General features: G+C 43.7%; 1 protein-coding gene across 10 annotated transcripts in view; it reads right to left on the reverse strand.

Annotated features, from left to right (window-relative positions):
- Positions 1 to 5,162: 5,162 nt before the first annotated feature.
- The window catches only part of LOC141930046 (multidrug resistance-associated protein 1), a 59,167-nt gene continuing 49,427 nt past the window's right edge, over positions 5,163 to 14,902 (reverse strand). For 9 of the 10 annotated variants that reach the window (XM_074840320.1, XM_074840319.1, XM_074840321.1 and 6 more), the window contains 8 exons: positions 14,644 to 14,843; positions 14,000 to 14,126; positions 13,522 to 13,623; positions 12,339 to 12,485; positions 10,500 to 10,658; positions 8,927 to 9,093; positions 7,971 to 8,165; positions 5,163 to 6,678 (listed from right to left, as the gene is read on the reverse strand). In XM_074840320.1, coding sequence (XP_074696421.1) covers positions 6,570 to 6,678; positions 7,971 to 8,165; positions 8,927 to 9,093; positions 10,500 to 10,658; positions 12,339 to 12,485; positions 13,522 to 13,623; positions 14,000 to 14,126; positions 14,644 to 14,843 — 1,206 coding nt within the window. In that variant the 3' untranslated portion in view covers positions 5,163 to 6,569. Of the gene's footprint in view, positions 6,679 to 7,970; positions 8,166 to 8,926; positions 9,094 to 10,499; positions 10,825 to 12,338; positions 12,486 to 13,521; positions 13,624 to 13,999; positions 14,127 to 14,643; positions 14,844 to 14,902 lie in introns of those variants that run through there. The other variant, XM_074840326.1, reaches the window with a different exon arrangement.

Here is a 14,902-nt window from a genome sequence, read left to right on the forward strand (position 1 = left end):
TAAGATAGCGAAGTCCAATGTCTGCTGCCATACTGGTGCTTACCAGCAAAGAGGCAATTTTTTCTTCTCTACTTTCTCCAAACCTTACTCAAGGGCAGAGACAAAAAAAAAAAAAAAAAATCAAACGACAGATACAAGTTATGAGCACTCTAAAGGTTTATCAGTGGATCTCAAAACCAGGAGCATTTAGAACTAATGAGATGTAAGTTAGGTATTTTTTCTTTTTAACTGAGGTCAAAGAAAAACAGAAGTGCCCATGTTGCTGGGTAATTCTGAAACATCTTTTAGCATACCATAATCTCTGCTATAAACATCTTTTAAATGCTCACTTTCCGTTCCTAACTTGGTAATGAAGAGAGAAGGCAACAGAAGGAGAAAATAATCAAAACATACTTTCACACTGGCAATCTTTGAAAGGGCACAGTTTTGCTGTCGGCTTGCACAAAGTAAGAGCAAGCAAAAATACTATCAGCTTTCACATGTCAAGCTGTGCTGAAAGGGCATAAGGGATTCCCAGAACTACATGTGACAAAACCCCTGTGTTTCAGATGAGCCAGAGTCCCCAGCTTCAGGTCCAAGTGGTACAGTAAGTGATAAATTGGGAGCTCAAGTCTCAAAAAAGGTAATAGTCATCCCTTAAGTAGCATCCCAGAAAGTTACCTGGAAGTTGGTCAAAGCAAAATACATAAAGGGGTTAATGCCTGGAGATACCGTCTTCTCTTGAGAATCTGGTTTAAGGAACAAAAAGCTGTGTATAAAATGACAGGCCTGCTGGGTCTTTGCAAAGGTACTTCTTCCTAGATTAAACTATTATGCAGTTAGCACAGGAGGTAACTACAGCAGGCTCATAAATTGCCCTGAAAACATTTTACATATTGAAAAATAAAAGTCTGTCCAACACCTCCAGTAATCTGAATGTCTAGAACTAATGGAGTGCCTGGATTTGCCCTGTCTATGCTCTTGCAGCATTAACTTTTAATAGCTATTGTGCAGCAGAAGTGCAGCATACACAGAGCAGCTGTGTTTGGCTCAGCAGCAGCTACCCACTCAAAGTCCAAATAAAATCCACTAACCTAAAGAGGGTTTATTGACATCCCAGTGGCTTTCCAACCCTGTTTTTCTCTTTGGAGCAAAGCAAGTGTTTCACACTAGGTCCAGCAGGGAAACAAGTTTTTACCTAGACCACAGCAAGAACACGATGTCCCTGCGTTTCTGTGGAGAGCTCGTATCTCCAACCCCCCTCTGGCCGGCCCGCAGAGCTGTGCTCCTGCCTGAGGGACTGTGGCTGCATGGCCAGGCCAGGCCAGGCCACCGCATGGAGGCAGAACCCAGAGCAGGGGGTTGGGAGCCAATGAGCACGGCTGCCACAGCCCCGGGGAGACAGCCCAGCCCAGCCAGAGCACCTACCCACCCTGTGCACCCATGGCAGCAGTTCACCCTCCCAAAGCCACCCGCTCCGCACGGAACGCCTGCTCAAACAGTTGAGCCAGTATAGGGCTCCCATGCAATCGTGTGTAATGAGGTCAAGAGCTTAATTAGTACTTTCGCTGTTCCAATTGACTGTTCAATCTGGACATCAAGAGTTAGAGCTTTCAATTCCAAGTTAATTTACTTCTTTCCTTTTCCCTCCTCATTTAAGGCTATCTCAACCAAAGTGAAAGCACAGCCTATGTAGGAGAGAAAAACTACCTAAAAAAACCAAAAGATTCTTTTCCCATGATTCCAAGTCTAAAGTAATACCAAAATTGCTAAAGCTAGAAAATAAGAATGAAGGTGGTGTGCATTGATTTACACCAAGTTCATCCCAAATACATTGTTTGTAAGTTGCACTCCTACTTCCCTGGATGGTTGCAAGATGCACAGGAATGCCAAAATGTTAAAGGCATCAGTGACCCAGAGCACGACCACTTCTGTGCTACACCGCAGTTGCACCACTAAAGGGTCTCTTCAGAGATGGCTCAAGACTGGGAACAGTTTTACGGAAGTAGCTGTATTCACACACATGAAGAGCTAGAGTGTTATTTGCAGCTCTCCTGAAAATCCTGAGCTGTTTTATCAGCAGAATCAGCTCTTCCAGATGCGAGGTATCTTCCATGTTGCAGCAAATAATGTCAGCCAGGATATACATGCACTGAAATCCCATACAGTAAATCCAACGGTTTTCTTTTACTCTTCTATAAATATCAACATGTTTATAATTTATAATATGTTAATATTTATTATCATTAAGAACACCACCACTAACTTCACAGGGGCTGCAGTGGCACACATATTACTGCTGGAAGATGGAAGATACAGCACACCAGGATCAGAACTGGTTTCACAGATGCTTAATGTTTTAATGAAGAGATTGGAACAAAATGGTTCTGAGAGAAAGAGAAGAGCTTTGCTTTGAAAGATAACATTTTTTTTGAAGACTGGGAAAAAAGGTCCAAGAGCGCAGAAAGAACTGGAGAGAGGTACAGCCTTGCTTTAGGTGACAGCAAGGATGCAAAGTCTGGCCACTTACTTTCGGCCTGACAGGTATTTGGCAAATTTTTCACAAAATACACATAAATAGCCAGCAATGCAGCTAAACAAGGTTTCCATTTTTTCTACTGATCTAAGTGAAATTAATTGTGCCATCTTTATCAAAAAAAGAAGAAAAAAAAAAAAGAGCAAAGCCATGGAGCTAGGCTTCCACATGCTCCATAGGAGGCAAGAACCTACCCACCTACAGAAGCACCACACTACCAGCTGTGAAGGTCCTTGCTGGTGGGCAGACAGTTCTTTCTTCACCAGGAGGGGACCCAGAGGATGAGAACGGGATGAACTCAGGCCATGCCACTGCAGCACACCTCAAGGAAACCCTGCTCTGCAGCACCTGGATGAAGGTGCCTGAGGACTAAGCCGCTTGCAGCAGGCCACACTCCCAGTACAGTCCCCACCTTCTGTCCCACACGCTGTCTTTCAGAGCTGGCATTAGCGTTGCTGCATAAAGGAAAATACATGACATCAAGGCATTCAAAGAAAATACATCTGCTAGATGACTCTGAGCTCAGCTACCAGAGTTCAGTGCCACACCCCTGAATTTACTAGTGCTCCCCCCACCAGCTGCAGGGAGGCTCATCACCCCCAGCTGCACAACCACTGCTCCCTGCCAGATGGCACCAGACTCTGGAGCTCACCAGCCATCAGTCCAGATTTCACTTGCCCAGAAGTGCTGAAAGTGTCCCAAGTACTAAATAAGCATTAGGTCCAAACAAAACACACAGAAATGAAAACAGATTATCTGAAAACAGATCTGCTGGTTTTAATGCCAGATTCTAACACCTTACCTTGCAGCAAGTTGTATCATTTTCTGCAGCTGGTCCCAGTAACACTGCAGGCAGGGATCAGTAGAGAGCCCTCTTTCCTAGCTGCAACAGGACCTCACAGCTGTACTGCTCCTACTTCAGGGTACCTCAGAGTACCTATAGACACTGCTCTTACACATAGCTTCTGTGGGAAGACAGCTCTGTGTGTTCAGCTAGCTCCACGTGCAGCAAAGGTTAGTTCAGACTGATCCTCATCACACATAACACAATTTTGTTCAAATTACATCCAGACAAGATGTTCACCGTTTTCATGATGAGACATTTGGAGTCAGGATCATGAATCAATACAGCAACAGCATAAAGCACTGACAGGTATTTAGGGCAAACAGAGAAGACTATCTGCTCCAGAGCTGGGGCAGAAGGGTTTGTGCTAACAAGTGTATAAATACATCAAACTGGGAGAACACAGCGATGCATATTAACAACCACATCACTGAAAAACAGCAAGACTGAAGGGCACACAAAGAGCAGCCTTCTGACCCCTTGCTGCACTATTTAGAAGGCTACCCTGAAAAATACAACATTTTGGACACACAGTTCCCCAAATGATCACAAACAGCCCATGAATAGGACAGAGAACATCCAGTGACACTTCCAGTGTACCCAGTTCGAGAATGCAAATGCAGTTTAAGTTGTTCCTACACAGCCAACTCCACTGCAAACATTTTACACAGCACAAGCATAATTCTGCAAGTTCTGTATTTCAAACAAACCCTGCTCTTAAGTGCTGTTCCATTGTTTTCAAAGGACTTATGAATATGTGAAGGCTTGTAAATCTGTTCATCAGTGTCCAACAGAAAGCATCATTTCCTCAAATCTGAAAGCAGTTTCCACCAAAGTAAGAACTCGAGCAATACAACTTCCTTTGAATTCAATCTCCAACCTGCAGAGTACTTGCAGAGTCTCCATCTCAGCAACAAGCTACACTAAACCCACAAGATTTTTCAAAGGTATTTGAAATCCTGTCTGAATTTGTTCACTGGATGTTCTCTGCAGCTCTGCCTGGAGGAAGGTGTTGGTGATAACCAGTTTGCACAGGCAAGGAGGGAGCACAGGGAGCTTTGCTGTCTGGTCGTCCAATGCCAGTGGCCCCTCTCCCCTTTCCTTCCCAAGGCTCTCCGAAGAGGGGGTGGAAGGGGAAGGATCATCGAGTGTTCCTGGAGGATGACTGTCCCCAGGCAGGACAGCTCTCACAGTGGTGTTCACAGCTCCTCCTCTGGGTCTCCTCTGCAGATAGATCCGTCTCCATTTTAATGCACTTGAGTAAAATACCACCAGCCACGCACCTTACCTGACAAGCTCATTTCTCTGTTCCTTACTAACCATTTGCTCCAATCTTTCCACCTTCTGGCAACACAATGCTGCACAAGCATTAGGTGATTTGAAAAACCAAAACCCACTGCTCCTCCCCAAACTCCCAAAACAGCCCTTGCTCGTTCCACTTCCATGGAGGAAACTAACACCAAGCTGCCCAGGAAATGTGGCAGACATAGGCCACGGACACCATGGGTATGACAAAGGTCCACAGCACTGCTGAATCCTGCTCTGCTGATCCATTGTTATTACCCGGTTTGCTCAACAACTGCAGTCCTCAAGTTACAAGAGAGACCATGAGATGTGATCCAGCCCTACCACAGCACACCATTATTTGCACTCAAGGTTTCTTACCCACCCTAACACCCCCCAGACATCAGAACTAGCCACTGGCTAGTCTAAGCAGTACCAGTAATTTCTATTTTCAAGGCAAAACCTGAACTGACAAAGCTGACCCTTTGTCAAATGCAAAGCAAGAAACGACACGTCATGTTATCTTTCAAACAATTTTTTTACTGGAAGTTCTTTGCAAATATTTGTATAGTCGTTACAAAAAATACCAAAGAAAATTTCAGTCTATTCAATTTCAGAGAGTTGTAATTTACAAAAAAATAAATAGTTTTACTCTAAAGACCATTGTCTAGTATTAAGGTCAGCAATATCATTAACAGAAGTCCACGTTCTCAGAGTGTTGAGGATTTGGGTCTGACTTAGTTTGCCTTCTTCCAGCATTTTCCTTTAAAATAAGACTAATCAGAACATGAGAAAAGTAACTTCCTTCTTCCCACAGAAAACTGAACATTCAACATAGATCTCCATTGCTAATTGAATTGTTAGACCCCTCTGACACACAACTTTAAAAACAGTAAAACGTTTTTTTTTTTTTAAACAACTGTAACAGAACAGTTTCCCACAAAATTTTCGAGTCAACAGCAGCAGCATGAAGGGCATGTTTCTTTGATATAAGGCGAATGGTCCTTGATGTGGCAGAGCTTCTATTAAAGCACAGAACTGCCAAAGCCAAGGGTATTACAGTCAACGTCACGCCGAGCCTGCAGCCTCCACTCAGGCAAATCCTCACTTCTCAGCCTGGTCCCCACAGGCATAAACCAGGATTCACCACCCAAGTCAGAATTCCTGAGTGAACTGGGTGTAAGACCAGGTACTGCGTACTGCAACACACCAAATGCTGCATGAATGTGGGTTTGGAGTGATTGTCATTCTAGACATGCTTAAATACTGCTTTGAAGTTGACTGTGCTCTTTCACATCAGCACTACTGACATATTATAGTGAACTTGCTGCTATACACTGTAAACACATGAAACCTTTAGGACAATGCATAAAAGCATTAACCATGTACAGTAAATGCCATAATGAGAAAGTCTGGCACACATGTTGTTTCACAAGAAGAAAAAAAAAGTCTTTGGACTATAGTACTATATGCCACAAAATGTTCCAAGTGCATCCCACAATAGATGGCTCATCAAATGAGAAATCAGCAAACAAGCAAATAACTAGCATTTGCAAAAATGTTTTAAACAAAAAAGGGGGACTTCAGAACATAAGAGCAGATGAAAAGAAAAAGCTTTTCTGAACTTCTCTGATGAATCAGTCTGCCTTACATTTGAGCATATAATGACAGATTTTAGTCAAAAATTAGAAGTCTCTGAAGTATTCTGCACAGTGTATGTGCTTCTCCTAAAGCTGGCTAAAATCAATACTAAGTAGAATAAAAAAAGAAAAAAATTGCATTTTTATGTTACTTCCATCGCCATACTCTGTCTGACTTCACTAGGTCTGAAGTGGAACTGTACGGTTCACACCAGCTCGGGGGAAGTTACAGTTCTCTGAATGTATCACCTCCCTCTTCCGCACAGGAACTACCCAAGTTCAAATGTTACACCAAGCCTGAATCTTTGGCCATGCTATAGAAAATGCCTTTTTCCTGAAGTAGATGGTCTGGGCTACCACACTCCACTACTTCTCCTCTGTCCAGGACTAAAACTCTGTAAAACAAGGGGAAAAAAAAAAAAGCAGTCACAAGAAGATCCAGAAAGCCAATGAACACAGATGCACACATACAGTCAGAAAGTGACTGTAGCGTAGCCACTACATGCAAGCAAAGACAGCACAGGCCGTATGAATGGGCAGAGGTTCTCAACTCTGTCCTTCCTGACCCCATTGCAGATGGTGTGTCTGCTCTATTTTTATGCAGCATATGTTTACCCAGTCATTTGCAGGCAGCCATGAGACTTCTGACTGTGCTCTGAGCCAGCCAGAAACTAGATGGCAGCACTTCTTGTCAAGGTGAGTGAGGGCCCCGAAGACCTTGCAAGATCTGGGATAACCTTCCCATAACACTGCACCACATCAACTGCTGTTACACCGCTTCTGCTGACAAAATACAAATGCAGACATAGCGTATGCAAAACAAACATGCAACTGGAATTAGAAAGTTCAGAAAGTGAGTTTCTACAGTCGGTAAAGTCAGCTCACATTTAAAACAATGCCTTCAGCTACCTCCACTAATTGGGCAGGCACTGCAGAGATGCTCACTAAGCCCTTAGCAGGTGCTACTGCACCATGTTACCCGCTGCCCTGATGGAACGGGATGTCCATCTGGTGCCAGTACTGCTGGTGCTGGGCCTGGCACAGGCAATGCTCCTGTCTCTTATCTTTCACTACTGACAGCACAAAGAGAGGTCTATAAAAGTACACAAAAATCTTATCACTGGTCACTTTACTCTCTGCCATTCTGTGATAAAAAGGACAAGAGAGTTTAAAAGTGGAATTATGAAACAACAACTCTGCCCTCAACCGCGCCTTAGCAAGGCAGCTGAGAATGAGGGAGACTGTATGAACTATAACCAAAAGTGATGGAAAGAGATATGTCAAATAAACTTCAGAGAAGTGCAGGACCTGCCCCTTTGATTCCTTATGCTGTCCGTGCCTAGTTTAGGGTATGAGCTCCCTAAAGCTCTGATGCCTCCTCCAGCTGTGCCTAAATTGGGCAAGACCCAGGAACAGATTCCTATCCTCACTTCCCTCCCCTTCCGAGTTTGCCTGGGCAGGAATGGCACAACAGCAGGGCAAGAGAGGGACCAGAGGAGCTTCCCAGGCCAAGCACAGCCACCACAAGCCGTAACACATGTACCCTCCACCCAGCAAAACAGGGATTCCAGCATGGAGAGGCGGCTAGAAATGCACAGGTAAACATTAGGCTCACATAAAGATGCTCACTGAAGTAGAGCACAATGCAGGTCACATGGACCATTCTTCAAAAGTGGTATTACTTTACCTTGTGTAGTCCATGATTGTGTTCAGACGATGTGCTATAGTTAATACAGTACACTCTTCAAATTGAGACTTTATTGTTGACTGTATAAGCTTATCTGTTTCAAGATCAACAGCAGCTGTGGCTTCATCTAGAACCAGGATTTTGGACTTCCTGAGCAGAGCTCGTGCCAGGCACACCAACTGGCGCTGTCCCACACTAGGCAGATGGGATGGGAGGGTGGGAAAACAAGTCAGAACAAGTTTGCAGTATTCATTTTGAAGCCTAGCAATTCCTTGGTCTAAAGTATAGTTGCCAAGAATCCACCAAAATAGATAAGGTCAGTCTTGCTACTTCACTGCAGAGTATTTAACAGCATCTGAAACTACATCCCCCTCGCAATGAAGTCCTGGCAATGTAATAATAATAATACACTGCAAATGGTTTCAGCATAACTGCATCAGGCTGGTTCACTGAATCCACGCAGTGTTGAGGGCTGGACTTTAAATGATGCCTACAGCCTGAACATATATCCCTGTTACGGTGCAAAAAGTAAGTTAACAGCTTCCTTAGAAAAACTCCATCTGTTGGGCAAGAGCCATAGGAGGTTCAGAGCATCCACTACAAACAGCAGGCTGCTGCCACTAAAATCCTGTCCAGGACTGCCCAAGCTGTCAAACCTCACAGCATTCAGAGTATTTCTTAAATTAAATTCCCAAACTTAAGAGTTTAAAACATGTTGAATAAAACCTAATTGGTTGATTGCCTGGTCATGGATGAAGAATTCCCCAACACCCTCTCCAAATTCTCATACATGGCCAGGGCGGGGGGAGCCCCACGCTGGACTGCTATTGCTAGGGTCTAGCTCCATACTGCCCCAGGTGAGCTGTAAGGCTGCAGATGGGAGGGCACACACACCTCCCTCTCACTTCTCATTTAGTTCTTAAGGCAATTTTCAGAAGCATGGTTCTTTGACCTACCTGAGGTTCTCTCCACCTTCAGCGCACTCATGATTAAGTTTATCAGGAAGGGACGATACAAAGTTTTTCAGGTGAGCCAATTCCAAAGACCTCCAAATGTCTTCATCGGAGTGTTGGTCAAAAGGATCAAGATTCATACGCAGAGAGCCAGAAAACAATATTGGATCCTAGTCATAGAAAGAGGTGATTCACCATGTACACAGAACAAGGCAAGTGCTCCAAAAGTATTTCTTAGATAGTGAAAGAAAAACAACATGTCCAGGTGCAGCTGCAAGCAAGCTATACTGAATTTAGGACCAAGGCCTCACTTTTTCCAATAACAGCAAGTTATTCTCCCTCACTCTTATTCCTCTTGGGGGCCTGACCTCTGTCCTCTGCAGACTCTGGCACTCCAGACCTTTTCATGAGTCAGTAACTCATGACTCCAGAAGAGAAGGAAAAAACATACAGACACAAAAAAACCCCCACAATACACCAACAGCCAACTTTCTCTTTACTGGGCTACTAAGCTAAAGAGCAGGCACTCCCTGCCCAATGTTCTGTCAGCAGGGACTATTAGGTCAACTTTCCACTTCTTAGGGAATTACACCATCTGTAAATATTTCAAGCCTTCAGCTGCAGTATTAATGAAATGAATGCATTTTTTCCTGGGCATGGAGATACACTACTTTAGAAATATTTTTGACCTAGTCATGTCAGACTGATGCAAAGTGATCAAAAGGAGAAAGCAAACTTTCCAAAAGTTTCCAAGAAACTTTTTGCAGAAAACCTCTTACAGTGTGTGCTCACTTGGTTTTGCCAGCACGCTGCAACGGTGACTTCTATAAACACAATTTATGGTCTTACTTGGAATCAGAACAGACAGGCAATAAAGGCTACACAGAAAGCACAGTATGACTTGAGACTAAGTCCAGTGCTTGCAAAGCCATAGCTCCAAACATTTTGGATTATCAAACCCACAGTTGCTGGGCTAGGCTGGGATGGATATGTACAGGTTTCTGTGAGTGAACAGTACTGCATACCTCGCTCACAAGATCCTGCCAAAGTACAAAGGCCCAAAGAGTGCATATCAAGTCTGAAATAACAACGCAAAATCCAGTCCCTCACAGCTGGACTATGCAGTAACTTCATTCCGTTTCCAAGAAGAATGAAACCAAAATCAAAGTGGAAACTGATCTCTAGAACAACTCCCATGAGGGCTTTCCACAAGTGGAAATACTCAAGACTTTATATCCCCTCTACTGGCCAAAAGAGGAGAACCTGATCAGGTGTTCAGCTGGGGTCAGACCCAGATCAGTGTGGGGTGCTGACAAACCCCATGAGTCCAAAGGCCAAGGCTTTGCTTCCACACCACAACTCAACCATAGCCAAGCTCCTACTTATTACCCAGCACAAGCAAATCGAAGTCAAGTCTAGGAAAAAAGCTTGGTTTCAAGTCCATGAAAGAGCATGCTGAAGTGACTCAATTTCATAGCTACAGATCAGAAAAGGAATAAATATATTCTCCCCAGCACATTACAGAAACAGCACTGTTACAAGATGAGTTCTGGTAATGGCAGGATTTTGCACCTACCTGAGGGATGATGGTGATCTTGAACCGCAAGTCATGGAGCCCTATCTTTGCAATATTAATTCCATCAATAATAATTTCTCCTTCAGCTGCTTCATTAATCCGAAACAAACCTAAAGTAAGCGAGGATTTTCCAGCTCCCGTTCTTCCAACTATTCCAATCTGTTGGGAAGAAATACAGGAACAACTTACTCTGGGGAAGAGTTAAAGCACTTCCAAGCACCCACCTGAAATTGGCACATTTTCAGAAGGCTGTTGTATTTGCCGGGCTATCAACACCCCAAAACAGTATAACAAATTGAGGTTGATCAAAGGGGAAGAAACATCACTGGATATGAAAAAAAAAGAACAAAAACCAGTTGAAATTTGCAATCCAATCACAGAAGTTTTCAATTTTTCTAGAAAGGCAGATAGAATTGGGTAGAGCAGGCCAAAGTTTCCCTAATCCTTTGTTTGGTTCATGTTGCACAGTTATAATTGCTGACTTGATATTTATCTTGTTTCAATTTATAGCAAAAATATACCAAAAGCACTCACTTTTATACTGTAAGTTTTGCTTCCCAGTTAGACTGAATTTTTCACCAATTCCTTTCTTTTTTTAAAATAAATATAAAAGATTGCTACTTTGGTTGGTTGATATCTCTTCCCATCTGCCCTTTCTAACCACTCTTGAGGTAATATTCTGCCCATATTTGTAGGTAGAAAGCATGCACTCGGGGAAAAAAGCAAATGCCTAGTTGGATACCACAAATAGGGAATAAGAATGGTTTGAGTTGGAAGGGACCTTAAAGTTCATCTAGTCCCAACCCCCCCTGCCATGGGCAGGGACACCTTCCACTAGCCCAGGTTGCTCAAAGCCCCGTCCAACCTGGCCTTGAACACTGCCAGGGAGGGGGCAGCCACAGCTTCTCTGGGCAACCTGTGCCAGTGTCTCACCACCCTCACAGTAAAGAATTTCTTCCTTAGATCTAACCTAAATCTACCCTCTTTCAGTTTAAAACCATTACCCCTTGTCCTACCCCTACACTCCCTGATCAAAAGTACCTCCCCAGCTTTTCTGTAGCCCCCTTTAAGTACTGGGAGGCTGCTCTAAGGTCTCCATGGAGCCTTCTCCAGGCTGAACACCCCCAACTCTCTCAGCCTGTCCTCATAAGGGAGGTGCTCCAGCCCCCTGATCATCTTTGTAGCTGGAAGTCAGATAGTAGATCTGTCTTGCAGCTACTTTTTATTGTGGCGTGCAAGATCACACTATTATCAGACATCAGAGAGTCCACACAGGACTGGGGCGGGATGTGTGCGAGCACATGTGCAATGAAGCAGTAGCAGACACACACATCACCATCAGTTTGACCAGATCCAGACAATATACTCTGAAGTTCCATTTTTTCCTGCAGTCTCACCTTGTCACTAGATCACGGCTTCCCCTCTCTACTTAGTAGCTGATTTTCTTGAGACTATAATTACCTTAATCTCTCTGCAACCTGTACTGCTCTTTGCTTACAGCAAACAAATTAGCAGAATTTCCTGGGAATGGGAAATAAGTCAGCACAAACCTCACTGTCTTATGAAACCAGACCAAAAGATACTTCACAAGCCCACACAACAGTGTACCTTTATCCCATGACACTGGACACACCTTTAAAAGGGTAAGAGCCCACTACATCTGCCAGTTACAGTAAGACTGATTCTACAGAAGCTCTTCTAGTTCTTAAGGACCCAAGACACACTACAGAACAGGGTTAGACCTCTCTTTGGCTTATGCATTCAGACTCAAACAGTAACTTAACTTATACTCTATATAAAGTATAAACTTATACTCTACTATAAATTCAGATTCATTACCTTCTCACCCCCATTTATAGTAACATTTATGTTTTTCAGAACCAAATCCAAATCTTCCCGGTAACGTAAACCATAGCCTCGAAACTCAACCTTCCCTTCTGTGGGCCAGGTACTCGCTGGGGCAGTTTGTTCAATACTCCATTCAGCCTGAAAGAACCACACAAACATATCTGTTCAGTTCCTCCTTCAACTGGACGTGGGCTCAGAGGACTTGAGGAAAGCAATTAAGAAAAATCCTTGTTAGTGTGTAATTTGCAAAAGGAAATGTGATGATGATGGGAAGAAAGGGAAAGAGCTGTCCCAAGGCAGACGAAATGGTATACATGGAGCCAAGGGCTTTTCTATCACAAGTCTCATTTGCTGGATAAACTCTCCTCTTACCAACAGCAGAATCACACAGGAGCACATATTCCAATAATCTGCTTGGACACCCCACCACAGTAAGGAAACCATCAGGGAAGCCAGACATGCAACTAGAAGCAGTTCAACTGAGTCATAAGCACTAAAAGATTAACAAGCTGGTAAACAGCTGCTGCCTCAGCCTCCCACAAAGATGGGAGAGAACACACCCTACTGCATTCACTGCCAGTGCCAAACAAAAAGGCTTTAAACTGTATAAACACTGGTCTGCTACCAGAACCTGAGAAAAAATTCTAGGAAGGGTCCTCATAAGGTCTGGCTGCAAAAGTAGTGATTCAAGTCAGGTTCAAGGGACAGACACAGCAAAGAGAAACCATGGGGAACTTTGTTCTGTAGCCAAAAGGGGCACAACTGCAGATGAAATGAGTTGTTAGGTGATCTGAACCAAAACAAAAAAAGTTTTACTCTTTACTCCCCACACTGAGAGCAAAATGAAAAACACAAACAAAAAAAATAGGGTTTAAGCACTTAAGAGAACTAAACACTTGTACAGGTCCACTGCTTAGCCCAGGGCAGAACAGCACATTTCTTAAATAACACTGTATAAATATTAGTGGATACACCTCAAAAGCACCCACAGGAACTACCTGCTAAGATATAGCCTGTCCCTAGAGGGAGGCCACTGACGGCACTAAGCCCTATCCCATCCCTGGGCTCAGAGGACACGCGCAGCTGCACGCTCCAACACATTCAGCCAGGCTGTGGGTGAGACCTCAGAACAGGGCACTGACTTCTACAGGTGTGGGGGACAACTCAAACGCACCTCCTTCTCCATTTCAGCGTATTCTTTGACTCTTTCAACAGCAACAATGTTGGTTTCCAGCTCAGATGACATGCGAACTAGCCAGTTCAAGTATGCTGTAATCTGCAAGAAGAAAAGAAGTCTAGAAGCAGTTTACACTAAATATGTTACCTGCAATAAATAAAAAACATGAAACCACCAAAGCACTGCAAGTTCATGGAATGCATAAACACAGACAAGATCTTGGCTAACCAGCGCTGGACAAGAGAAAAGTCCAGATGCCTTTAATATGCAGGGGATGAGTTGTCTTAGCAACATGCCCTCACACCGGCAAGGCACAGGAGGAATTTCCCAGCAAATTTCCAGATGTTATTTTTATTTATTTTTCTCTTCCTATGTTCCTTAGTTTTCCCTCCAAAGCCATAGCAAGGTTCTGACTTTCTGATACAGTCTTACAATTCAGAGCTGTTGTTTTTTAAAAAAAAAATGGTAAAATTACCTGCAGCGAGTAGGACACTGAGAGGCCAACCAGTCCTGCGCTTAGTTTGTTGCGTGCAATCACTGCAAACAATGCTGCAAAGAGGACAATACAGTTCCCCACGTACTCCAGACGGACAGCCAGCCACCTGCAAGACAGAAAAACGTAATGCATCTTTCTGGCAATTCACCCACAGAGAGTTAGGAATGTGGCCAACCAATGCTCCGTCACGCATCTTGTTTTCGAAAAGATTAGTAATCCGGCTTCTGTGTACTGCCAGCAACACAGGAACTGCAAGATATTTGAGGTTCTGCTCCAGCAGCATGCGAACCTAGAGGCATCCAAAATTAAAAGACCTTTCGGGTGCATAAATTCCTTTCTTAGTTCAGGAAGCAGTTGTGGTTAACATTGGGATCAATGAATCAAAACTTTTAAAAAAAAGTTACCCAGAAGTAAAGCAGGAACTCTTAGAAAGAAAAGAAATTCAGAAGGAATCTTAATTCCATCAGAGAAGTTTAAGCAAAACATCTGTGAAACAGATCTATTCACACAGGCTTCCCTCCCGCGGACAAGTATGCCGAGAGCTGTGATTGATAAGGAGCACAGGCAGCAGAACCATGTCCTCCCAATACAACTGCCTTTCAATATTTCAACCCCACTCTTACCTGTTTGCAACAATGCTTGGATAATAAGCTTTCTGATTTTCATCCACTTTCACATCGTTCTGCTTTATGAAACGTTTCTGCTCCTCAAAGGCTCGAATGACGCTGACTCCCAGGAGGGTCTCATTGAAGTGAGAATATACAGGAGAGCGACTGACAGACTCAAGACGTTTGAGCTGGCGAGAAGTGGCCACATAAAATCTCTGCAAATCAGAGTATGAGAATTATGATAACATACAGACTGCTTCTGAAAAGACAAAGG

Source organism: Strix aluco, chromosome 15 (genome assembly GCF_031877795.1).
Source record: "Strix aluco isolate bStrAlu1 chromosome 15, bStrAlu1.hap1, whole genome shotgun sequence".
In the NCBI taxonomy this organism is placed as follows: Eukaryota; Metazoa; Chordata; class Aves; order Strigiformes; family Strigidae; genus Strix; species Strix aluco.